The 26,085-nt window shown below is 37.1% G+C and overlaps 2 protein-coding genes across 6 annotated transcripts; one reads left to right on the forward strand and one right to left on the reverse strand.

Moving 5' to 3' along the window:
- On the forward strand, positions 1 to 9,196 carry LOC140052609 (uncharacterized). Of its 5 annotated transcripts, none has more exons than XM_072098251.1 (6): positions 1 to 174; positions 2,855 to 2,903; positions 3,277 to 3,393; positions 4,349 to 4,662; positions 8,114 to 8,186; positions 8,756 to 9,196. In XM_072098251.1, exons 1-6 carry the CDS (start codon positions 151 to 153, stop codon positions 8,932 to 8,934), a joined length of 756 nt encoding a protein of 251 aa, XP_071954352.1. In that variant the 5' UTR covers positions 1 to 150; the 3' UTR covers positions 8,935 to 9,196. The 5 variants fall into 5 exon arrangements, with proteins under 5 accessions (XP_071954352.1, XP_071954357.1, XP_071954353.1 ...); XM_072098252.1 differs by lacking the exon at positions 1 to 174 and adding an exon at positions 1,459 to 1,900; XM_072098256.1 differs by lacking the exon at positions 2,855 to 2,903 and having other exon boundaries at positions 8,756 to 9,195.
- Positions 9,197 to 11,148: 1,952 nt separating this feature from the next.
- On the reverse strand, positions 11,149 to 13,043 carry LOC140051933 (MAM and LDL-receptor class A domain-containing protein 1-like). The gene is made up of 5 exons (XM_072097283.1): positions 13,013 to 13,043; positions 12,693 to 12,740; positions 12,164 to 12,543; positions 11,727 to 11,793; positions 11,149 to 11,314 (listed from the first exon to the last, which is right to left on the reverse strand). The coding sequence occupies exons 1-5, from the start codon at positions 13,041 to 13,043 to the stop codon at positions 11,307 to 11,309; spliced, it is 534 nt and encodes a 177-aa protein (XP_071953384.1). The 3' UTR covers positions 11,149 to 11,306.
- Between the last annotated feature and the right edge of the window lie 13,042 nt (positions 13,044 to 26,085).

Genomic DNA, 26,085 nt, shown 5'->3' on the forward strand with positions numbered 1-26,085 from the left:
TATGGTTCACGTAGTGTATGAATAATGCCCGTCAGATGGTTGGTTATTCATCGATGCTGGTACGTTGTAATAAATGTACTGAAACGTAGACACACAAATTACATAAATTATTCAATCGTTTCGTTTCTGCCAATAGTGTACGCATAATTGATGATTATAACAAAGAAGAAAAAGGTTGGATCTTATTTATTAATGATATAATATAATACTAATATTTCAGTATTGCGTGATTACGATAACACTATTTTAATTGGAATATATTGGTTGTGAATATATCATCTGTTTAATCCACTGCGTTAGTTAATAAAGCATTTGGAGTGGTTGGTGCTCAGGTTGTCTATCTGTCCGGCCGTCGTTATGATATAGGTAGTAATCTCTGTTGATGATGTCGTTGATCAACTAATCAGAGCGGTTATTCCATTCATGTTCGTGTACAATAATACGCATATCCATCAAGGTCATCATGCTTTATTACTAGTAATAATAGATATTGAATATATTTTATATGCAGTAAGACCTCCTATATGCCCCACCCATTGCTTAACGCCTTGTATTAAAAACTGTATGGTTCGCTATCCGTTTTGTTTGTTTGTTTTATCTGTATACTGGGTGCTGTACTAATACACCGGGGTAACCCCCTACTCGTCTCGAAAGATGTACTAGGTTCTTTAAAGTGCACACGAGCAAGTTGTGTACACTGGACCTACGGTTTATAGTCCTTATCCGAGAAGACTCGTTCTACCACCAGAACCATGGAGTGAGTGAGGCTTGAACCCCTGCCGATGTTATGGCTACGTGATTACGGTTCCACTGTCTTAACCGCTCGGCCACTCACTCACTCACTCACTCTAAACGCAATCAGAATTCTCTAACTTTTCCAAAGAGGAAGGATTGTGGATTGTTTGAGTTTGAAGAATATAGCGTAAAGTTAGGGCGGGATTTGACATTTGACAAGATTGGACGCAACGAAGTGAGTTGACAAATCACAAGCGACAGTTTGGATGATCCGTCAAATTTCTTGCGGTGCCCAGGGAGTTGCGTCAAAGCCGGGGCGGGGTGGGGGAGCGGCTGGTGGAGCGGCATCAGGGTGGTGGAACAATAACTCTGTAAAAGGGCGTCTATTAAATCATAGAGATATTAACTATAATTATCTCGGATGGTTAAATGAATTTAGCATCATCACGCGAGCATTCGATAGGCAGTAATCGCTAGCTGACTAAACCCAGGGGGCCCGGAGCTTATGGGTCCTCTAAGCATTGCCCAGAGGAAAAAATGAACATTAAAATATGTCGAAAAGGATAAAAACACCCGAGGCCTCCAGCGTTGGAGATTCATAATCCAGGGGTTGTAGGTATTTATTGTACCTCATCATCATCATTACACTCATCTGTATTATTTTTTTTATTTACGCTGTCGAACTCATTTGAAAAGGTCGAGTAACAGCTGCATCCTTTTTTTTTTGCTCATATATTTATAACATTAGTTCCGTTTTAAATATTTGTATTCGCTAACCGAGTAGTGCCTCCTATCCTTGCTAAATATTGCAATGGATAACTAACGTGAGCTTCAAATTAAAAGGTTCAAATTTCGACATTTGTAGGCCATACCCCAAAATATATACAGATGACTGAACTTGTGGGTGTTAATTTAATCTTCTCTTTTTCTTCCTCTGAAATAAACCGGTTAAATAACTAAATTCGGTTAGTCAGTGACCTGCTGTTGACATTTAGTAAAGTATAATGGATGTCAAAGGTGAGGAGGAGATTTTGGCAGGAACGTAATTTTTCTTTGAACGTTTTATATTGTGCTTGGTAAATGAATGTAGGCCTACGCTTTAAAACATAATTGCAACTGGAAGATCCACTGGGTAATGTTGACATAATATATGCATAATGAACAGGTACTCATAGATACATTAAGAAGCATTTGATTTGCGATGATCGATGACCTAAGAAAATGTTCATGTCAACGCGCATGCGGGGAAGTTGTGATGTAACTTCTCACTCCATTGTCTTGAGAGGCCTTATAGGCCTATACAGTTGTGTTGGGTCCAGGCGACGGTTGTCGCAATCGAATGCTTCCTATTGATAATTGATAAACCTTCCGTATTATTTTGTTTGTTCTTTTGTCAATTCTTATAGTTCAACTTGATAGGCCTACTATCTACTGCCAATGTTGACAAAATTAAGGCTCCAACCAACTATCCTAAATCGTATGACGTCATTGATGTTGAGAAGAACATCTGTGTCCATTATCTCCTAATGTTTCCCCATATTCAGCGACAAGATAAACTAAATTGATTGTTTTCAATATTAATCCATTTGTTAATTAATACATTAGATTGTATATGCAATAATGTTTTTATCTTTTGTTTTTTTTTATCTACAAACTATCAATTTAGTGCAGTATTTGCGTGCACGAAATAGATACAAAGATATGAAGAATAATATATGGCGCCTATTATCAAAAATAATTCGAGTATATTTGTGTATTTTGCTATCTTATCCTGTTATGTTCAAGATAAGCTACGCGTACTATATATTGATTCCAGTTTTTCTTGGTTAATAATCGTAATTTAGTTTTCGCAAGTAGTTCATTTGAAATGGCTAAAAAAGTGTTATTATTCGTTGTTTTGGTCATCGCCTGCGATAATATAAATTGTAAGGATTACCCTAAAAAGGTAGGATCATGTTTATCGTGTTTGATGAGAAAAATCACAGTAGTTGGTAGTTTAATAGCTGAAAACCTTCGTAAAAATGTTAGCTATAAACGTATCTTGACTTTTAGTATAACAGTAGTGAAAAACTGATGTATTTTTATAACACCGACAATCACGTTTGTTTGTGCTTTGCAGAAGAATAAAAATGCAGTGGGTTTGAGTACGTCCAGTCATACAGCATCAGGTATGACAATTGAGTACAAGTACAAATCAAGTAACAAAATGAAATCAGTGAATATATTGTTTTTTTTTAAAGTAATACGGTTGTTATACAAGTTAATTTTAGAGATTCTTCGAGCAAATCTTTTATAAGCTCTAAAACAAATTCCTTAAAATTGATTAATATACAGCTCCTAGTGGTCTTCATAAGCCTTTGCGGGCTGCGATACAAATGTGTGCATAGGATAATTGAAAAACTAACATAATTATAATATTACAGAATCAGAATTAATGAAACAAAATCGAGACGCCGATAAGTGCTTCTCTATAAGTAAATAACACAATTGCTTAATTTTTGCTTTAATTTGAGAAAAAGTGATATTTCCCTTTGAAAATAGATTTGTACAGTATTGACTGTGGATTTGAACAAGATGAATGTAGTTTTTCTCACGATATTTCGACGGCAGAAATGGGACCTGTGACTACATATTATTGGCGTAGAATTTGTGAAAACAGTAAGTATATTTACACACTTTTGAAATGTATTCTAAACAACTAATAGAAAAAAAAAAGTACCGATTATTTTTGTCTATCAAAACATCCCCGGTTTGGCAAGTGTATACTATTATAAAGTCTGTATAAGGCAAATACTTTGAATTGATAAATTGATATCAATAATACAAAATATACGTCACATCGTCACATTACATTATCGAGACAATTTGAAAAACTAGATTATAAAGTTTAAATTAATTCAAATTGTGTATAAGTACAGACAGAAAAGAACAAATAGACAAACCATTGTTTGCAATATCTCTATATTCTTGGTTTTTGGTGTTTCTTCTTCTTCGTTTTAATCTTTATTGCAGCTCAAACGAAGCTAGTGGTTAGAGGTAATCAGCAGCCCCTATAATATAATTATATTATGAGCCTACACTGAACCTCCTCCAGAAAATTGATAGTTCTCTTCTTTACGTGTCTGTAAGACTAAGAGAATTTATATCGTAGTTGCACGACACGGCTTAAGGTATGCCGTGAGTCGTTATGCAAATAAGATTATGCAGGTGTAGTGGGACTGGTTGTTTGTCAGTCATTCGCGGTCAACACGCTACACTGCTAAGTTCTCTACTAAACTCGCATTAACATCCCCTTTAGGCCTATAAGTTTGTGTCTCTTTGATTCAGAACATGGCTTAATTATTAGGCCTAGTAGTTTATTCATGCGCGTCTACAACCGCATTGGCATAAAAAGGATAGCCGCTGTCCTTAATTACATGGACAAGAGAGTCATGGTCGAGGAAAGGCGGCCTTCATTCTGTCATGCGTACGATTTTTTGGAACTCTTAACTTTAACACAACCTAACCTTTTCATGTTTGAAATGTGCACGCGTACAGCAAACAAACTCGTAAGAAAGATTAAGTCTATGTTATTAAACTTAAATGATGTAAATTGCATTTTCTAATTGTCTAGCTGCTCCAGGTTGTTCCATGCGAATGGATGCAGATGATTCTGAAAAGAGCTCGATTCAGTCAATTCTCTTGTCTCCGTGGTTTAGTACAGATTCCGGCGTGGTTAGCATGTGGTACCGAATTCCATCAAAGAACGCAACAACAAAGTCTAAACTGTCAATGTACACACGCATTGATGGTGGTGAGAGAAAGTTGATATATTTAACGAGCAGTGAAATGGAAAGACCATGGGTGCCAATGAGCGATGAAGATTTTGAAAGACCATGGGTACCAATGAGCGTAGACGTGGATATGGGTCAATCATTGACGTTCAGGGTAATTTTTACAACAGTTTTCACTCCAATTTGCATTTAAAGATGTATTGTCCCTCTGAAAAAAATAATTATTTAAACATTTTCTTTTGAATATGCCATTTTATTGTCACGTAATAGTTATCCACTTTTACCAAAAAAATGATTTAGGCCTACATGAAAAAACTGTAATTTAAAGCAAAAAATAATCAAATTGGCTGCCAGCCAATGGATTTTTTGTTGAATTTAACCATTTATATTGTAATTTTATAAGTGAAAACATTATTTGTTAGGGGTTTTTTTCTACGGAAGTGATTAACTTTATTAAAACTACAAAATACACTATTCAAAGTCTGATTCAATGAATCTTCATTTTTCGTGTTTTTGGGGGACAATACATCTTTAATATAACCACCAACACCACCATCATGTCTGTTTGATGGGATATGTTGTTTCTCTTCTTTCAACATGTTTCAACCGGCGTTGAGTTTTGCCCGTTTGTGATTCCAGCTCATGTATAGTAATGGCACGCTCGTGTATGCCAAAACTAGACTAGTGTTTATATACAGTACTGTACTTAAAACAATTAGTTACATCAATACAGAGGGCGTCAATTCTTTCCGTTACGGTTTGTTACCTAAAGCTTGGTTCCCACTGGAACGTAACGCAAGGACGTAAACGCAACTCAAGCGTTTTAACCAATGACAAGCGAAGTTATAGACAGTTAGCAATCAAAAGCGAATAAGCCATCGCTTTTGATTGGTCAATTCACTTGCGTTGCGTTACGTCCTTGCGTTGCGTCGCTAGTGGGAACCACGCTTAAATTAGTAAATACATTAATATGCCGTCTTTATGATATTAATTTGTTTGTCATAAAAATGTAAAAGAATCAATTTAAATAGAAGGTTTGCGTGAGATGTTGATATACATTGAACCAGTGCTATGATCATATCATCTTTATTGATATTAATAATAGTTAATGCCATAGAGCGGTTCTTTTTATCTTTAAGATTGGAATTTGTTATATTAAATTACAGAATATGTCTACTTCCCATGAAACCATTGCAGTTTTTTTCTGCTGGAGTATCTATATATAAATTATGGTTAATTCTGACATAGGCGAGCACAATGCAAAAACTTCGGTACAAATCTCCGCCTTGGATACCTACCTTATCTATCTGAGATGTACCGCGAAACGTAGATTTGATAACATTAGTGTTCACAGCGACACTATTGTTCCATATTTCTATCTTAGGAAGATATTATAAAGAGTTTTTTAACACAATTTATGATTTCAACATTAGATTTTCATCTCAATTTCCATTCTTCCCGGTCAAAGTAATTTCCGGGTTTAAGATAAGTTCACCTTGCAACAACCTGGTTTCAAATATTTTCTCTCTTTTATACACAAGGGAGCAGTTAGAATAATAAATTTGACCCTAAAGGTGACTGGAAACAGGCACTTTCCATCAATCAATACAGTGTCCCTTTGGAAGACGAAAAAAAAATCAGATATAGTAGGACTGGAGCTTAAGTTGGCCATTAATCATAGCCATTTCAGTTTTTTGTTTATCTTAAAACATACCGCGCGTGTGTGAAGGTACAGTAGTTAAATAATAGGAATTATACTGCAAATTAATAAAGATCAAATTAAATATACGCCATAAAGAATCAGAATATATTGTGGGGAATAGTATTATAACATTACATAGGGAGATTTGATGATAAGACATTTTTCGAGTGAAATCCCGATAGCTGAGTTTTATTGAGTAAGCTTGCAGGAATAACTGTAGGCTATCTTCCTGTGTCCCGTTAGGACCGAGATGTCTGTCCATGTTGCAAGCCGTACCATAATGTCTTCTTTCTTGGGCCCACTCTGTCACGGCAGTTAGTTTCAAAAGATGATTAAATTAAATAATGTATTAATAATTATTAGGATGGTATTCATTTGAATAAACGCCTCTCCAATAAAACATACCTTTGAATAATAAACCCCCCCCCCCCCCCCCACCCCAACCCAACCCAACCCAACCCAACTATCTAATAAACGTCCATCCACATATTTATAACAACACAATTATACGGTACTATTTGTAGTAGAATTCACCGCACTGTTATCTACAATTTACCAAGCATTTGTTATTCTTTTTTAGCACTTTTCATATCTATTAGAGGATTTCATTTGATTATAAATGTTACCATATTATTAAAACTACAAAATTTAACATATATCCCTCGAATAAGCACCTCCCTCAAATGACCTCCGCCTCCCCAAAGGGCCCTACCAAACAATAAAAACTGTACTTTAAAATGTTATTAATCATCTAAAACACTGTGAAACAAAGTAGTTTAGTTTTACGAATGTCAAGTATTTTCAATAATGGTAACCGACAGAAAACGTATAAGGAGAACATTATCATTCCGAAAACCATCGTCTACACTTCCTAGAGGGGGAGCGAGCGAAGCGAGCTCACCCTCTAGTAAAATTAAATTTCTCTTAACATTCTGATTAGGCCTACTGTTGATATTTATATTTAATGCTAATTCTATTCTGTTTTTAAATGATTCTGTAAACATTGTGTTCATAAAAAAGAAGATTATTTCGTATTATAACCAACTGGCGAGTGCATATCCATATTCTGAAATTTTCCTTTCTTGAATCATTTTCCTGAAGTACCGTAGAGTTGTAGCTTGGTGGTTAACATGCTTATCACAAGGTTCATGGTTCAATCCTGGTGCCAGTGTTGTAAATCACGAGCATTTCTACTCCAATCCTTAAGCCTCAAATGATACTTTTTGACTTTAGATTAGTAGGTCATAATGATTTGATTAAATAACTTGAAACGTTACTACTGTAACTTAAGTGCAGATTAAATATAGATATGTTGCAATAGAACCCGTATTAATATTATTTCATTTAATTTCCTCTCCTCTTTATCTTTCTGTTTATCAATTCTATCAGTTCAGCAAATTAGTTTCATAAAAATATTCGTTCCATATTAATAACTAAAAAAAAAAATCCAAAAATCTTTTTAATATCCAATGCCTAAAACAGAAAATATAAGTTTTGGCCCAAATGTATTGTTTTTGTTGTTGTAACATACACATGGCAACTTAATTGCGAGTGAGTGAGTGGCAGAGCGGTTAAGTGTAATACCTAGCCATAACATCGGCAAGGGTTCGAGGGTCACTCGCTCCATCGTTCTGGTGGTAGGACGAGTCCTCTCTATTGTAAACCCGTAGGTCCAGTTTACACATCTAGCTCATGTGCACTTTAAAGAACCTAGTAGGCCCACATCTTTTTCGAGACGAGTAGGAGGTTGCCCCGCCGTACTAGTACACACAGTCAGTCACTGATCATAACTGAGCCCTATGGGAGAGCAGCCATTGGAGCTACCCAGTACTAAGAAAATAATAATAATAAAAATAATTGTTTTTTGAGTAAGTAATCATTATTATAATATTTCTTGTTTCAGTTTGAAATCGTTGGATATATGGAAGACAGTACGGAAGATATTTACATTGATGATTTTGAATTCACCCCAACTTGTACGTATTTATTTTATTTTAATTTCAACTATATTAGACATGTAAACGACTTCATAACTCGTATCATTACCATTAGTGTATTGACTGAAGAGTTTGGGAAAATAAAGGGATGTGAAATTGACGTTACCTATTCAAATAAATAAACAATTAGACGTGATTCCATGGGTCTTGCAAAAACAGAAATCCAAAACTTCAGTGCAAAATCTTTAGCATTTATGGCATATACTATAGTTGTATAGTCAGTCGATTCTCTGTATTGTGTCTATTTCCGAAGTATCATAGGAATATTTCGAAATACATCATCACGTGTTTCACGTGAATCTAGTAGTAGCCAACCCTTAACCTAACTTTATATGATACAGGCACCACATGTGATATAAATGAGATGCTGTATTACCAAATATTCCTATGATAGGCCTACTTCGGAAATAGATAGTATGTTGAGATACATTGTGTTGTGTGAACGATGAATAAATACTGTAAGTAAATTGAAAAGTAATTTTGATTACTTTTCAAAATTTGAAAATATGGATGATAATAATAAATGTATGATATTTATTTTATTTTAGCTGGTGCATTTTCATGTAATGATCAGTCGAATGTGTTCTACGCTGATCCGAATGACTGTGGAAAATACTTTCACTGCGACGGCTACAGGACATGGCATCGTTCTTGTGGGCCTGATACAGTCTTTAATCCAGTCATTTCATCATGCGATTGGCCATATAATGTTCCAGGTTGTGATTAATTCATACGTTGGGGTCTTATTAAAACGCAGTTCCTACTTGGACATAACGCAACGACGTAGACGCAACGCAAATAAGTTGACCAATCACATAGTTCGGATGATCCACCGGGTCGTGATTGGTCAAATTACTTTTGGATTGTTTATATCCTTATGTTGCGTTCGAGTGGGAAAGCTTAAGCATGAAGTACAGATTCAATAAAATGTTCACATATACCCTGTTACATCGACTAGTTTATTATTATTATTTGTTGGCATCGGTGTTTGTAAAGCTCTGTCTACACTAAACGTTATGTGACAAAACAATGGGAGGTGCCCATTATATGGACATTATGATGTCACATCACTACCATATTTGAACATATTACTACCATATCTGGTCACATCACACTTTTTTAGTCAAACTAGTTTGATAGTGTAGACAGAGCTTAAGGTTGTTATTATAATGACTGACTTTATTATCAATCTTTATTTAAAAATTTAAGAACGAAGGAAGAAAGTATTACTTTCAGGACACTTTTATTGTTAATCATTACGAAGACTATGAATTGTATAACTGTAACGAAGATAGTCAGTCTGTGTCATTTTATGGTACCACCGAAACACGTATGATGATATTGGGATCAAGAGAACAGGCCTACGGTGGGTGGATGAAAGTAATGACGATATGCTAATGTGTTAAGAACAGAGTTAGTTCACTTTATAGAGAATGGATGATCTCTGCTTATCCGTGGCGAATTTTATAGGATCTCCTTCAATTTTACTATTAATAGTAATCGATCATCAACATTTCCTGTTTAAACCTACAAATGCGAACTTTCTGGATCCACCGCGGTTTGTGAAAAGAATCGTCATTATTTCGTGTAGATAACGACGACGAGGATAACTTTTACAATTGATTCTTTTAGCATTATGCAATTTATCACTTGTTAGTCCTAATCAATGGTTTGATATTTATCTTCATAATGTCATTACAGATGCAGGTCTATACATAGCAACAAACAACTTTGACATTCAAAGTGTCATGGCGTCGTTGGTTTCCATAGTGATTAACAAAAAAATAATAATCACCGTGCTTATGTTGAAGATCGGTGACATTTACTTTCCCAGCTGCCTTATCACATTCATAAATGATTTATAGGGATGAGGGTGACGTTAATATGGTTAAAAAAAAAAAAACATTTCCGTCATGGCCTAACAGGGTGCTAAGAGCCAATTTATAATGTTAGAAGATATGTACAAGTTTATTAATTTATGTAAATTTAATGCATTTTTTAAAAGAATAAGGTATAAACCAAAAGAACAATCAATTATACAAGCGTGAATGAAAAGAAATACTGGGTGGGAGATCGTCTAGAATAGCGGCGGGTGCTGTATATACCGGAGTGTGATGGTGTAATGGTAATATCGGACTAGCATGTGATAGGCATGGGTTCGAGGTTATCTGTACCATAATAATTGCATCCTTGGGCAAGATGCTTTACTCCCATTGCCTCGTCCTTTGGATGGGATGTAAAGTCGTTGGTCCCGTGTACTTAACAGTGCACGTTAAAGAAATTGGTACACTATTCGAAAAGAGTAGAGGATCGTCTCCCGGTGTGCTGATCTGATAGGCGCTGCACTGCTGGCTACCGTGGGTCCATGGAGGGCCTAATTCGAATTTCCTCAGTTTCCAGTTAAACTTGAGGACCAGAATAATTTAACATTTAACATTTTAACATTTTTTTAGTTCGCAGCACCTGTATTTAAAGTGAGAATTATTTCGCGACGCTCCTTCTGTTTGATAGCTGACAAAACATATGTCAGATTGTTAACAATTTTGTTGCAAGTAAAGTTCATATTTTAGAAATGACCTTTATACCCGGAGCTACTCTTTAAGATCGAGAATTACAATAAAAAAAACATTATAATATTACATGTTGTATAAGTTATGATTTGAGTCTACTGATAACATACAATTGGGGCGTCATTTTCCTGCCAAACAAGCGCATTTATCAGTGTATAAAACAATTTTGTTCTATGTGATACGTTATATTCAGATTGCACCACATTATTTGTTCTTAAAAAACATATCGGTAAAAGTATTGACATCATCATCATCATCATCATCATCGATGTCATCATCCCGTTGTCATTATTTCGACTTTTACACTCTTCCTAATTCGTTGTCATCCCGTCCAGTATTCGTTATACTTCATATAGTTAATATTATTTTAACGGTAAATAACCACATCTCACACAAAACAATTAAATTGCAACACCTATTTAATATACATTTTAAAACAGTTTGACAAACTGGAACGTATAATATCAGATTTGAAAGATGACGTACTCTTCAACTGACAATGGTGGTAATGCTGCATTATTCATTTCAGTTAATAAGCTAAAAAATACAAATAATAATAATAAAGACATTTCGAATAATTATTAATAAAGATAGTTGGTTTAATTACATCCGCCACCAGGTTGCATTCAGCGGGAGATATAATTATAATGTTTAATAGGTTTCGCTGAATAGTGGTCTACTTAGAGCTTTTGTTAGACGTATATTTAATACTGTAATCATATTTGATGGCAGGAAACTATACATTTCCAAGGTGAAAGAACAAAAAAAACCACAAAAAATAACGTTTTAATGTTATAGCTTATGTGCAATAATTCACAAGATTTGTGACGTAGGAGATACATTAACTTGAAAGGTCAAGCGCTAAATGGTCGGTATAATTATTATAACAACTGAAAATGTAAGTTGTTACTGACGCTAAAATAATTATTATAAAGTTAATAAAACTTACGAGTCCAAACCATGTCATCAATGGTGATGTCACTTCCTGATGATCCAATGATGCCCTCAAAAAGGAACTGTAAACATAATGTATGCTTATTTAGGGACATTTTACAATCGGTGCCAAATTTATATTGTAGTTTATATAAGTAGCGCTGGCATTTTATTAAAATATACAATATCCTCACCATTAGCTAGCTGTCATTGCCTAGTCAACGAAATAATCGTCAACATCAATGTTCATTATCTTTGTTAGCACCGCTATCGTCATCGTCATAACAATCAAAGAAGACTATTATCGTAGGCCTACACGGACGTTTTGCCGAATGACATTTCGATGATGGACTTATATAAGCCGACTGATTACGCATTTACGCAACAAGACGGCGGAATGTCCTGTCGGAGAAATGACCGTCGGTGAAATGTCAGGTCGGTATTAAAGATTACCTGAAACGAGTTGTAGTATGAAATGCCAACGTTAACTTCTACCCAACCGTCTCCACTTGGACCGGTATACGTAAAGAACGTCTGTCTTGGCATACCCGTTGGTAAAAGATCGATCTTCAATTGAGTTGGTTTTTGCCGTTTTGAGTTATCAGCAGTGTGGATATAAAACCGTAGATTTCCACCGGATGCCGGTATGAGCCCTGTCGTCTTGAACATGGCATTATCCTTAGGGCTTTGACCGTTGCCGTTGATAGTAAAAGAGTAGCCATATCCCGTTGTGTGGTCGTAGTCGCGATTTCTTTTCCAGTCGAAAACATCACCAGCAATGTTCTGATCAAACCCACAATCATTCAATTCGAAATTGCAACTCGGATTTCCAACTGTGTGAAAATATTAAAATGGATGTTTTTCAAAATGGACCCCAAGATCTTTAAAAAGACGATACATTAGGTGCAAGCTTGACATTTTTCTTAAAGAACGTTTTTTAATACTAGCCTATGTATTTAAACCTCATAATTCACATGCTTACCTGCTACGGATACTTGGTCCTCCACAGGTGCATTGTCGGAGCCAGGGTCTGATTAAGTGTTAGTAGAAATGAAAATTGTAAAAAATAAATTTAAATAGTTAAACCGTTCACAACAAAATGTGTTTATGATGTCTTGTATACAGATGATGATAATATAATTACTATATTTTGTTAGCTAAGTTAAGCATTTTTCTACAATATAAATTGCTGCAGATGTTGCACTTTAAGACATAATAGCATGGATACTGTAATATCTTTCCTAATAAGGCAATCCGTTCACAGACAAAAAAAACAATATTCAACAAGCTCTCGTAAAAAACCTTTTTGAAGTTTAATGACCAACATCAACATTATTATTATAAATTGAAGAAAAAAGATGGAACAATCAAGAAAAAAAAAACAATTTGAGTTCAATGTGTTTTAAAGGAATAAAGTTATCGTAAATATGGATACCAATAATAGAGCAGAGAGCAATGAGGCATTACTGATTGAATTCGTTTACCTTCAAAAGTCGTGAAAAACACACGTTCCTTATTCTGTGTAACCTAAACAAAATAATTAATAGCCAATTAAGATCAATATTGTCTATAATTAATAGAATTGTATGCTAATATATTATTCTGAATTTTATAATGTCAAAAGTAAATTGAATAAAAGTGTTTATTCTTTGCGTATTGCGGTGCTTCATTGGCGACCTTTCGTTCAGGGACGATATAGACGAAAGAAGACGTTAAATCGATCCGATAATGAACGGCTGTGGGAGGTGGCTTATACGCATGCGTTGATTCATTTTGTATAATTTACCGTCTGCCCCCTCGAAAGCTCGCTATATATCAGCTCTCTTAAGCTTGGTTCCCACTAGAACGTAACGCAAAGACGTAAACGCAACGCAAGCGTTTTAACCAATCACAAGCGAATAAGCCATCGCTTGTGATTGGTCAATTCACTTGCGTTGCGTTACGTCCTTGTGTTGCGTCGCTAGTGGGAACCACGCTTAAGCCAACTTGTAGTCGGAAATGTGTTGCCACCACAAACTGTCGACAACAATGGTTTTTTTTTAAAACATGCTCTAATCTTGGTTCCCACTAGAGACGTAACGCAGGACGTAAGCGAAACGTAATTATTTGATCAAATATTACAAGTGATGGGATTATTCGAACAGCCGCTCGTCCTTGGTCCACTCTCTTGCGTTGCGTCTACGTTCTTGCGTTGTGTCTTTAGTGGGAACCAGGCTTAGAGAATGTTTTTGTTTTGTTTTTTAAACTTGTTGTCGACAGTTTATGGTGGCATGGGCTAATTACCGACTAATGTGCGAGAATGTTAAACATGTTGCAACACAGTATATATGACCTAAAACTGTATTCGTTTGCAACGTTGGAACACTTTGAATGATGGGTGTTAGTGACGCAATGCTTTATTTCTGCTATGTTAAACTGCACCTGACATAATATGTAAATTTCCCGTTCTTTTGTTTCTATTATTCCCTTTTACTGTGCTGCGCTTGTCGTTGTCGTTCTTTTCATTTCGTGAGCGGTAATCCTATGCATACCTTTGTATTACACCAGACAGGCCAGTGATGTAAGTTCGTTATTTGCTTCCTTTGATTAATCTCTTTAGTTTAGTTTAGGCTTAATACCATTTCTACATTTTGCTAATTTAACCTGGATACATTGTAGTTCTTTATTGTATTATTTTGTTACATTTTCAGTTTGAACCACAATAAATCAATTGTGAAGTGCAAAACCGGGTTGGAAGTTTTTTTGTTGTATACCGATTAACATACGACGCTACGAGCGTTACAGTTCAAAATCAAGAATGTCTCATACAGAATCTGAGGTTGCACGTATGAAGTCCAAGCGTGGATACGCTAGGGGAGCTGTTACCCGAATTATGGGTACCGTGCAAAAATTGATGGCAAGAAAGGAAAACCTTTCCCAAGTCCATGAACGAATGGAGGAGGTGGAAACCTTGACGGAGGCATTTGCAGCTGCACAAACAGACTATGTAATGTTGTTAAAGGATGAGGAGGCCAAGCAGGAAGCGGAGGTTTATCGGAGAGAATTTGTCACGAGAATAAACGACTTCTGTGATGATATCGGCACATGGATCGCCAGTGTTGAGCACTCTGAGCAACATACAGTAAGTCTGTTTCGGAAGTTGGCAGCCCCTTTTCACTAATTTCAACCACATTAAGTGCCTTGGATGAAGCGAGAGCTAAGGCTAGGGCGGAGAAAGCTGCACTTGAAGCTGAAATACAAGGCTTGGTGGAGCAAAAATCTTTAGAACAAGAGCAATTCGAATTGAGACGAATAAAACAGGCGCGCCAGATAGAACTTGAAACCCAGCGTTTTCAGGCCGAGATGAAATTGGCGCTAGAAGATCATCACGCAATGATTGAGATGGAAAGACAAGAGTTGGAGCTCGATCATCGCCGTCGAGAGATGGAATTAAGTGCTAAAATGGCGAAAGCTGATGCAGTCCAGAAGGTCTACACCGAAGTTATTGAGACTGAAACTCAACCACGTTATCATTCTACACCGGAGGATTTAGTCCTACCAACTATACACCTACCTTCATTTGATGGCCGACATCTCGATGCGTCAAGGTTTGAACGCAACCCATCTAAACCCACTGAACCGATACTCCAAACACCTAAAGCAGACGATCCTTCAGTTAGAAAAAAGTCTGATTCACCAGCACTAAATACATTGCACCAACCGGAAGAATTGTCGAATACCATATGCCAGATGTTAGCCGATTCTCGATTACACCAAAAATCTCTTGTGGAGGCTTTACATCTACCGAAAAATGAGCTACCGATGTTTGATGGTAACCCGCTGCATTACTGGTTCTTTATTAGAGCATTTGACAATGCTATAGACAGAAAATCAACAGAAGATGGAGCAAAGCTTATATCCCTGTTGCAGTTTTGTACCGGAAAGGCCAAACCCTTACTACAGTGCTGTCTAATGAAAGAACCACCTGAAGGTTATCGTCTGGCAAAAAAATTGTTAAAGGAAAGATTTGGCAATAACGACAACATAGCACAAGCCTGGAACGACAAAATAACAAAAAGAAAGAACGTTAGAGACGAACTTGACCTACAAGATTTCGCGGATGACATAAGATGTTGTCAGGAAACGTTAGAATCAATGGGATATTTAAGTGAGCTTGAAAACCGTAGAAGTATTTGTACGATAACTGAGAAGTTACCAAATTATTTAAAAACACGTTGGCTAAAGAAAAATTATGATATTAAAACTAAAATGAAACAAGCTCCAAATTTAGATGACATGGTAAAATTTATCACTGCTGCTGCTGAGGAAGCAAATGATCCGATCTTTGGCAAGTCGGTTCGCAATGATCGACGTGATAAACAGAAGCAGAATACAAGCTACAGTGCGCAGTCCATACATATTCCTTCATCAAAAAAGCCTGAGGTACCACCTGTAAACCCACCTAAAGAAGATGAACACTGTGTATACTGTGGACATAATCACTATGTTACGTTCTGCAAATCATTCAAAGCTCTGCGGGTTTAAGACAGGCTAGCATTTGTTCAGTTGAAGCGGTTATGCGTTAATTGTTTCAAACCTGGGCACATAGAAAAGGAGTGTTTGCGTCAAATTACTTGCGACATAGATGACTGTGGTAAGAAACACAGCAAATATTTGCATATTCCACGTTACGTAAGGCAGAAGTGTACGGCGGAGCTTACGACAATTGAACAGAAAAATATTTTGATAAATACGGAGCTGATAAGCCTTAACCTGTCCAATTTAGAAAACACATACACTGCACGTATGCCACAAATAATAGTGAGACCCTCTCTCAACCTAGGCCTAGATAATCTAGCATGCCATTAAGACTAGATAAAGTGGCCTCATCTTGCCGATATACAGTTACCACCAATTCTGGACGTAGCAGAAGTTCAGCTTCTCATTGGCCAAGATATGCCAGAACTATTGTGTCCACAAGAAGTGCGTAAAGGCAAGCCTGGCGAACCGTATGGAGTATGGATAGCTCTGGGCTGGGCAATAAATGGCCCAATCAATAAAGATGTTAATCAGCCTCGATCAAGTCACCATGTGCAACTTAAAGCAACCTATGAACAGTCTGGTAGCTGTTGGAAGCTGAATACAAGTAATCCCAGCGCCGAAACTACCTTATCCATCAATGATCACAGGGTATTGCACATATGGGAAGACTCCATTAGTCTAAAAGATGGCCACTATTCCATGAATATTCCATTCAAGCACAGACCACCAAACCTACCTGATAATCGTCAGATGGTAGACCGTAGATTGTACCTGTTGGGTATACGATTGACACGAGACCCAGTTCTGAAGAAAAAATACGTAACTGAAATTCATAAACTACTTGCTGATCGACACGCAGAACTTGTTCCAGAAGAGGACCTCTGCAGAGCTGACGGTTGTGAATGGTACCTCCCGCATCACCCGGTGTTTAACCCCAAGAAGCCGGACAAATGCCGAATCGTCTTTGATTGTGCTGCTAGGGCAAATGGTACCTCGTTAAATGATCAGGTACACCAAGGACCAGATTTGACCAATAAACTAATCGGCGTCCTCCTTCGTTTCCGACAAGAGGCTGTTGCGTTCACAGCCGATATCCAAGGCATGTTTCACCAAGTTGTTGTAAATCCCGCCGATCGTGACGCACTGCGGTTCCTATGGTTGAAAAATGATGACCCATACAACGTGCCTTTAGAGTATAGAATGACTGTTCATTTATTTGGAGGAGTTTGGAGCCCAAGTTGCGCCAATTATGCTGTTCATCGGACTGTCGAGGATAACGCAAGTGAATACAGAAATGCTGCAAGGCAGACAATTAAGCGTAACTTTTACGTAGACGATTGCTTAAAGTCTGTAGCGTCTGTTGACGAAGCCATATATCTCGTACATGAAGTTAAAAAACTATTGCAGTGTGGAGGATTTCACCTCAACAAGTGGATGTCGAATAGCCGGGAGGTTATCTATTCTCTACCTCAAGATGAGTGGGCCACAGGATTAAAGAACATTAGTTTCGACAGCTTACCATGTGAACGAGTCCTTGGAATGCTTTGGAATATTGAGCAAGACAAGTTCCAATACGATATTCAAGTTGCTGTTAAACCTATGACACGTCGCGGAGTGCTAAGTATACTCAACTATGTGTACGATCCACTTGGTTATGCAGGACCCTATGTACTGCGAGAAAAGATGATATTTCAGCAACTATGCCGCTGCAAATACCACTGGGATGATCCCATACCAACTGAGAGTGCGGATCAGTGGAATCAATGGCTCATTGACCTTCCTACTATAATGGATCTGAAGATACCACGTTGTTTTAAGCCCATTGGGCTTCGCATCAAATCCAGCCAACTACATCATTTTGTCGACGCATTCGAAGCTGGATACGGGGCAGTACCGTATCTTAGAATGATAGATTCCTACGATAAAAGCCATTGTAGTATTTTGATGTCCAAATCGAGACTTGCACCTTTGAAGACCACAACCATCCCAAGGTTAGAGTTGACCGCAGCCGTCGAAGCAATCAAGTTAGACAAGTTGTTGCTGCGTGAGCTAGAAATTCCGCTGTTGGAATCCACCTTTTGGTCGGACAGCATGATCGTTTTATGGTATATTCAAAATGATGAGCGTCGCTTCCAGACTTATGTAGCAAACCGTGTTTCGGTAATCAGGGAACATAGTTTTCCGCACCAATGGCGATACATTGACACAAAGAGTAACCCTGGAGATGACGCATCCCGAGGTTTGACTGCAAGCAAGCTGGTTAATAACCGCAGATGGGTTAGCGGACCATCATTCCTGTGGAAAAATGAAGAAAGATGGCCAACTCAACCACCCTTTAAATGCACAGAACTTGAAGCAAGGGCGGAAATTAAAAAATCGTCAAAAATCTACACAGTTGTGACAAATAATAACGCTACTGTCGACCAACTCTTAAAACGCTACTCTTCCTGGTACCGGCTAAAGCGAGCTGTGGCATGGATTATGCGCTTCAAAACCTTTATGTTGAAACCTGCATGCCTAATTACTAGGAAACTAACGGTAAACGAGCTTAAGAAAGCAGAAGAATCCATCATCCGGTATATTCAAACAAATAGCCTGAAGCCTGAGCAGATTAATTCGCTTAAAAGGTTGAATCCTATCCTGACAGAAGACGGTCTGTGGCGTGTGGGAGGTAGATTAGAAAAGGCAAATGTATCATACCAAACCAAGCATCAAGTGTTGCTACCAGCAAATCACCATGTTACTAAGTTAATTGTCGAACATCACCACTTGAGAACGGGTCACGCTGGAGCTGAACGCACGTTGGCTGAAACCAGACTAAAGTATTGGATTGTTCGAGGTCGCCCCAAAGGTATCTTGTCCAAATGTATAACATGCAGGAAGTTGAGAGCAAGAACAGAAACACAAATGATGGGAAATCTTCCTGAAGCCCGGGTTAAATCAAATGAAACGCCGTTCAATAGAGTAGGTATTGACTACTTTGGACCGTTTATAATAAAAAGAGCCCGTAGCGAATTGAAAAGATACGGATGTATCTTCACTTGCCTCGCCACTCGAGCCATTCACTTAGAGGTTTCACACACTTTGGACACCGACTCGTTCATTAATGCCTTACAACGCTTTATTGCACGACGGGGCGAGCCAGCCGAAATTCGCTCAGATAACGGCACGAACTTGGTAGGTGCTCAACTGCAATTAAAGCAAGCACTTAAAGGATGGAACCAACATAAGATAGGTGACTTCTTGCAACAAAAGGAAATCGAGTGGATATTTAATACTCCTACTGCGTCACATATGGGTGGAGCCTGGGAGAGGCAAATTCGTACGGTGCGTTCCGTGCTGCGTGGCGTATTGGGTCAGCAGAAACTGGATGATGAAGGATTATCAACACTGATGTGCATAGTAGAAAGCATAGTGAACAGTCGTCCCATAACTAAACTTTCTAGTGATCCAGATGATCCCTCGCCCATTACACCTAACCACCTATTGCTTATGAGTGCTGGACCATCATTACCTCCTGGCATGTTCGTTAACCAAGACTCGTTGGCGTCAAATTCAGTATATGGCGGAATCTTTTGGAAACGATGGTTAAGTGAATATCTTCCTGCCCTACAACAGCGCCAGAAATGGTTAAAACCAAGAAGAAATCTACGGCAAGGGGACATGGTTCTAATGAAAGCAGAGAACACCTCGTTACCAATGGCCTTTAGGATTGATCACCATCAAGCCATGATCTACTGTAGATATAAATGTGTTATGTATTACTAAATCAAGAAAACGAGCAGCCGCTCGTCCTTGGTCCACTCTCTTGCGTTGCGTCTACGTTCTTGCGTTGTGTCTTTAGTGGGAACCAGGCTTAGAGAATGTTTTTGTTTTGTTTTTTAAACTTGTTCTCGACAGTTTATGGTGGCATGGGCTAATTACCGACTAATGTGCGAGAATGTTAACATGTTGCAACACAGTATATATGACCTAAAACTGTATTCCTTTTGCAACGTTGGAACACTTTGAATGATGGGCACTTACTCAAATGATTACACCAACAATAATAATGATAATCAACAAAACTTACTACTCCGTACGGCCTTCTAATAGCGTCTCCTCCAACATTGGCGTATAAAAGTGCCACAGCAAACAGCAGTATGTATGATACCATTTTGAACATTGATCTAATAATTCAATGGTTTTTGCCTTTGTCGAAGTTTTATAAAGAATTTATACTAGCCACCATATGTTCAGTCTGATTGTCTTATCAATGCAAACATTGTGAAGATAACAAAAACAATTGATTGAATAGACACCATATATAAACATTTGCATAAGTTTCTGTGGACGTGGTCAACCGACGTGTCGAGTACAATCAAGTGAGTGCCCAATTGTCAATTATGAGTTGCCATCGATTCTATAATTTCCAGATATTTCTCTTGATTGATACGGTACACAATACAAATCGATATCGATTAATTTTGTTATGGCCTATCATGGCCGGAATAACATTCAGTGACGAAAGCCTATGTGCGGTAGTTTAATAACAGTACAGTCTTTATGCTGATCCTATAACTTTAGAACATGGAAAAGATCAAGATCAAAAGTAGGCTGATCTTAACAAAAATAAGAGTAGGCCTGGGTTGGGAGGGCCAGGCAGGGCTTCTAGAAAAGGCTTTTAAAAATAAATATGACATCACTACATCCTGAATCCACACTTGTTTAATTCAATTTTGAAGACCTGTCGTACAATAAAGGTAAACATATGATCTACTGTAGATATAAATGTGTAATGTATTACTAAATCAAGAAAACTAGTAATTTGAAATAAGCCCCATCACAGCTAGACTTGATATCTTGTTCTTGTTGACGTCATTGCCACCATTTGTAGTTGTTAATTGTAATTATATAATCATTCAATGGCTTTCAATATCTAATCTTCATCACGCTAAGTGTTGAAGATTTGCGGAGAAATATCAATTATATAAATTAGCAAATGATAAAGGAGACCACTTTGATTTGCAAGGCTTAATTTCCAACAAGATTGTGATTAGGAACCTTTACGCTGGTAAGACTCGACACCAAGACTACAGTATAAAACAAAGCAAAGCGTATGACGACTACAAACCATGGCGACAACTAGTACTACCAGTGTATTTTAAAATTAAATGTAATTAGAAATTGAAAGATTGGTACGGATTTAACGTGTTGTTCTACCGAATCTGTATTCATATATTTTTTTCTTCCAATATTTAACACTAACATATCACACAATCACTTCTTAATATCGCTGTCTCAGAACTTTCAAAATAATAATCTCAACATTGGTGAATTATATTTCTTGATTCCATCATACAATTAAGTAAATATAAACAATCATAATAATTACAATTAGTTGATATGAATTTAGATATTTAAAATAGAACATTGTATTGATCAATTACAGTATATCGTCACTAGAAAGCAGATCCTAGGTTATCGAAAGCTAACTATTCTAGCCCATGCCAGCTGATATGTTTAGGTGTTTAGGTTGGCGAAATGACATATGTTTACCAGTCTTATAGCAAGATTTCTCCACTTCCATAATAACAGAGGTACCATCTTCGTAATGATACCCTGTACAGGATACTATTCCCAGACAAGCGTTTGCACAGTGAAGCAGGCCGGCTACGACTTCGAAACTCCTTTAATCCTGATCACCGAAGACAGGCATCGTCACCATTTACCAATTTAAAGGTTTTGGATTTAGGAAAGGCTGAAATAGTATGATAGTTATTTGCATGCGTATACATGGTATGAGTGCCATAGTTATTAGATTATAATACACATGTTGTAATCAACTGGTATTTCTTTTGGAAGGAAAACAAACTGTCATAAGACAAAATGAAAGATCTACAAAACAGAAGAGACCAGCAAACTGTAGATGGTTCCACTGATCGAAAGAGGCAGTTGGAAAAGGATAGATAAAGTAAGGAGGTAAAGAGACAGAACAACCTTCGGATAAGAGAGAGGAGAGAGAAACGAAGATACCAGGGAAGTATTATGAGACAATTGCTGTAAGAGTTGACAAGAAGAGAGGAAGATCAAAACGAAGATACTAGGGAGGTATTATTAGACATTGGTTTACGAGTCGACACGAAGAGAGGAAGATCAAAACGAAGACACCAGTGAGGTATTATGAGAGACAATGACTGTAAGAGTTGCCATGAAGAGAGGAAGATCAAGTGGAAAAGGAAGAATGGAGAGAACAGGGAAGTATGTAAGAAGGTAAAAACTGAAAACGGTTGGAGAGACAGAAAACTTACGAATGCAACGAAAGCCGTCAGAATGAATCTTGTACAGTGGCGGATTACAACCACAGTAATATCCAGTACCGTTACGAATACAAAACCACGCTTATCATCACAACGGTTTAATGTCGAGTTAGCACAAATGTCGAAATCTAATGAAGAAAAATTATCTGTTGCAGGGAAATTTATTTACAAAGGTGATGTGAATTAGGCGAATATGGAAAATAGAATCTTAAAAGGCCAGTTCAACTCAAGTTTTTACCCGTGTAAATGTACCAATTATTGTATAATTTTTGTCGACAGGTCACCAGCTTATCTGGGTAACTACCTGCAACGCACCCACAACAGATGACAATAAAATAGATGACAAAAAAACCCCCCAACGATGACGATTGCGGTGATGATCATGTTATGATAAAAAATAATTAAAAGTAACCTAAACATGTGAAACCATCTGAATCCAGTGTATAGCCTTGTACACATGCGCACGTGTAGTCACCACCATTTGACATACATTGTCCATACGTTTCATCACAGTTATTGAGGGTGGAATTTGAACAAGCATGGACTAAAAATAAACATAATGAATTCACTTATTTGTTCTAATACAAAAACAAAAAACTTCATACAAGATATGATGATTTGAGACTCGTGTGAGATTTAATGCCGTTTAAATCATTACAGAATGAGCATTGCTGGCGTACACGTTCAAACTGTATTATATGCAAACATCGCAAACATTTTTGTAATCTTCGTGCAAAGCATGAACAAAAGTGTTCACTACAGAGATAGATAATATCATTATAAAATAAATATATATACTTCCAGACATAGAAGAAACTCTACAAACTTGAAACTCTTGAAAAATAACATCAGTCTAATAAATCGAGCATTCAAGAACATCTAGTAACAATAACATTTGCAACGAAAAGTACAAAATAGGTGGCGCTGTTGTATTTCAAAAGCAATACACGAAAAAAGTACTATTAAACGATCGTACTATTCCACACCATGTGACCCACAATCGTCCAATCAAATGACAAGAATTTATTTAGGTGTTTATAATATCATGTTATTATGATATTATTATATATCTGTTTAATTATTAACATTCCCTTGTTAATTCAACGTTCCCAACACTTATACCAAGTATTCAATCTCAACATAACATTTGTGTATTATATTTTGATATTTAATGTGCTCTTGCTTCTATCATACAATTACGCAACTGCAATGGTCATAATATTTACAATTAGTTATAATTCATTTAGATATTTAAAGTAGAACATTATACTGATTAATGACAGTAGATCATAACTGGATAGCTTTTTGACAACCTGACCTAACATTGAGTTGAAGGTCGTAGTGCACCTAATCTACTAAGGACATCGAGTGAGGAAACATACCATATCCGGACGTACTATGGCATGTGCACAAATAAATTAACACGACGAAACTAGGTTATCCCATATCGAAAGCTCCTTATTCTAGCCCATGCCAGCTGATATGTTTAGGTTGGCGGAACGACATATGTTTTACCAGTCTTATAGCAATATTCCTCAACTGCGGAACTGTCTTTCATAATAACACAGGTACCACCTGCGTAATGATACCCTGTACAGGATGCTATTCCCAGACAAGCGTTTGCACAGTAAAGCAGGCTACGACTTCGAAACTCCTTTAATCCTCCCCTAAGACAGGCATCGTCACCATTAACCAATTTAAAGGTTTTGGATTGAGGAACGGCTAAATATAAAAACAGTATGATGGTTGTTTTAACATATGCATGTTGTAAATGACATAGTATAATACACATGCTGTAATCAACTGGTATTAGGTTTAGAAGAAAACAAACTGCTATACATTTTCTTTGCGACAAAAAGAAAGATCTACAAAACAGAAGAAGTTTAAAAGGGATGTTAATTTGGAAAAAAATGGATAAAGGAAGAAGGTAAAGAGACAACCTTCGGATAAAAGAGAGGGAAAAACGAAGACACCAGGAAGGTATTATGAGAGACAATCGCTGTAAGAGTTTCCACGAAGAGAGGAAGATCAAAACGAAGATACCAGGAAGGCATTATGAGAGACAATGGCTGTACGAGTTGACAAGAAGGGAGGAAGATCAAAACGAAGATACTAGGGAGGTATTATGACGAACAATGGCTGTAAGAGTTGACAAGAAGGGAGGAAGATCAAAACAAAGATACTAGGGAGGTATTATGACGAACAATGGCTGTAAGAGTTGACAAGAAGGGAGGAAGATCAAAACGAAGAAACCATGGAGGGATTATGAGAGACAATGGCTGTACGAGTTGTCAAGAAGAGAGGAAGATCAAAACGAAGATACTAGGGAGGTATTATGACGAACAATGGCTGTAAGAGTTGACAAGAAGGGAGGAAGATCAAAACTAAGATACCACAGCGGTATTATAACCGTAAGTAAGAGTTGCCATGAAGAGAGGAAAATCAAAACGAGGATACCAGGAAGTATTATGAGACAATGGCTGTAAGAGTTGTCAAGAAGAGAGGAAGATCAAAACTAAGATACCAGGGAGGTATTATGAGACAATGGTTGTAAGAGTTGCCATGAAGAGCGGAAGATCAAATCGAAGACACCAGTGAGGTATTATGACGAACAATGGCTGTAAGAGTTGCAAAGAAGAGAGGAAGATCAAAACGAAGATATCAGGGAGGTATTATGACGAACAATGGCATGTAAGAGTTGCCAAAAAGAGAGGATCAAGATCAAGTGGAAAAGGAAGAATGGAGAGAACAGGGAAGTATGTAAGAAGGTAAAAACTGAAAACAGTAAGAGAGACAAAAAAACTTACGAATGCAACGAAAGCCGTCAGAATTAATCTTGTACAGTGGCGGATTACAACCACAGTAATATCCAGTACCGTTACGGACACAAAATCCTCTCTCATCATCACAGCGGTTTAATGTGGAGTTAGCACAAATGTCGAAATCTAATGAAAAAAAAATTATCTGTAGCAGGGAAATTTATTTACAAGGGTGATCAAGACATGGCGAATATGGAAGATGGCTAAATGTAAAAAAAAAAATTCAAAATAACAACCTAAACATGTGAAACCATCTGAATCCAGTGTATAGCATTGTACACATGCGCATGTGTAGTCACCACCATTTGACATACATTGTCCATACGTTTCATCACAGTTGTTGAGGGTAGAATTTGAACAAGCATCGACTAAAAATAAAGATAATGTCGGTTACCATCAATATTTTGAGTAGACCTACGCGTCAAATGTGTTTTCATAATGCTACTTAGAGAAATTGAATTACGGATGTAAAAAAATCAAGCAGTTCCAAAATTTGTTCTGAATTGTCATCTTAAATTTAAGAAAAGTTAATAAGCAAATATATTTGTTAACGGCGTAATCAACTTGACTTTAGTAAAACAAAAATGCATTTGTTCACTCGAGCAACGCAAGTTAGTCCAATCACAAACGACATTTCGGATGATCCATCGCTTCGTGGTTGGTCAAATTACTTGCGTTGCGCCTACTTGCCTCCGTTGCGTTTTAGTTAGAAGTAAACTTCTATCCTGCTCTAGGC

The sequence above is a fragment of the Antedon mediterranea genome, chromosome 6, assembly GCF_964355755.1.
Source record: "Antedon mediterranea chromosome 6, ecAntMedi1.1, whole genome shotgun sequence".
Lineage (NCBI taxonomy): Eukaryota > Metazoa > Echinodermata > Crinoidea > Comatulida > Antedonidae > Antedon > Antedon mediterranea.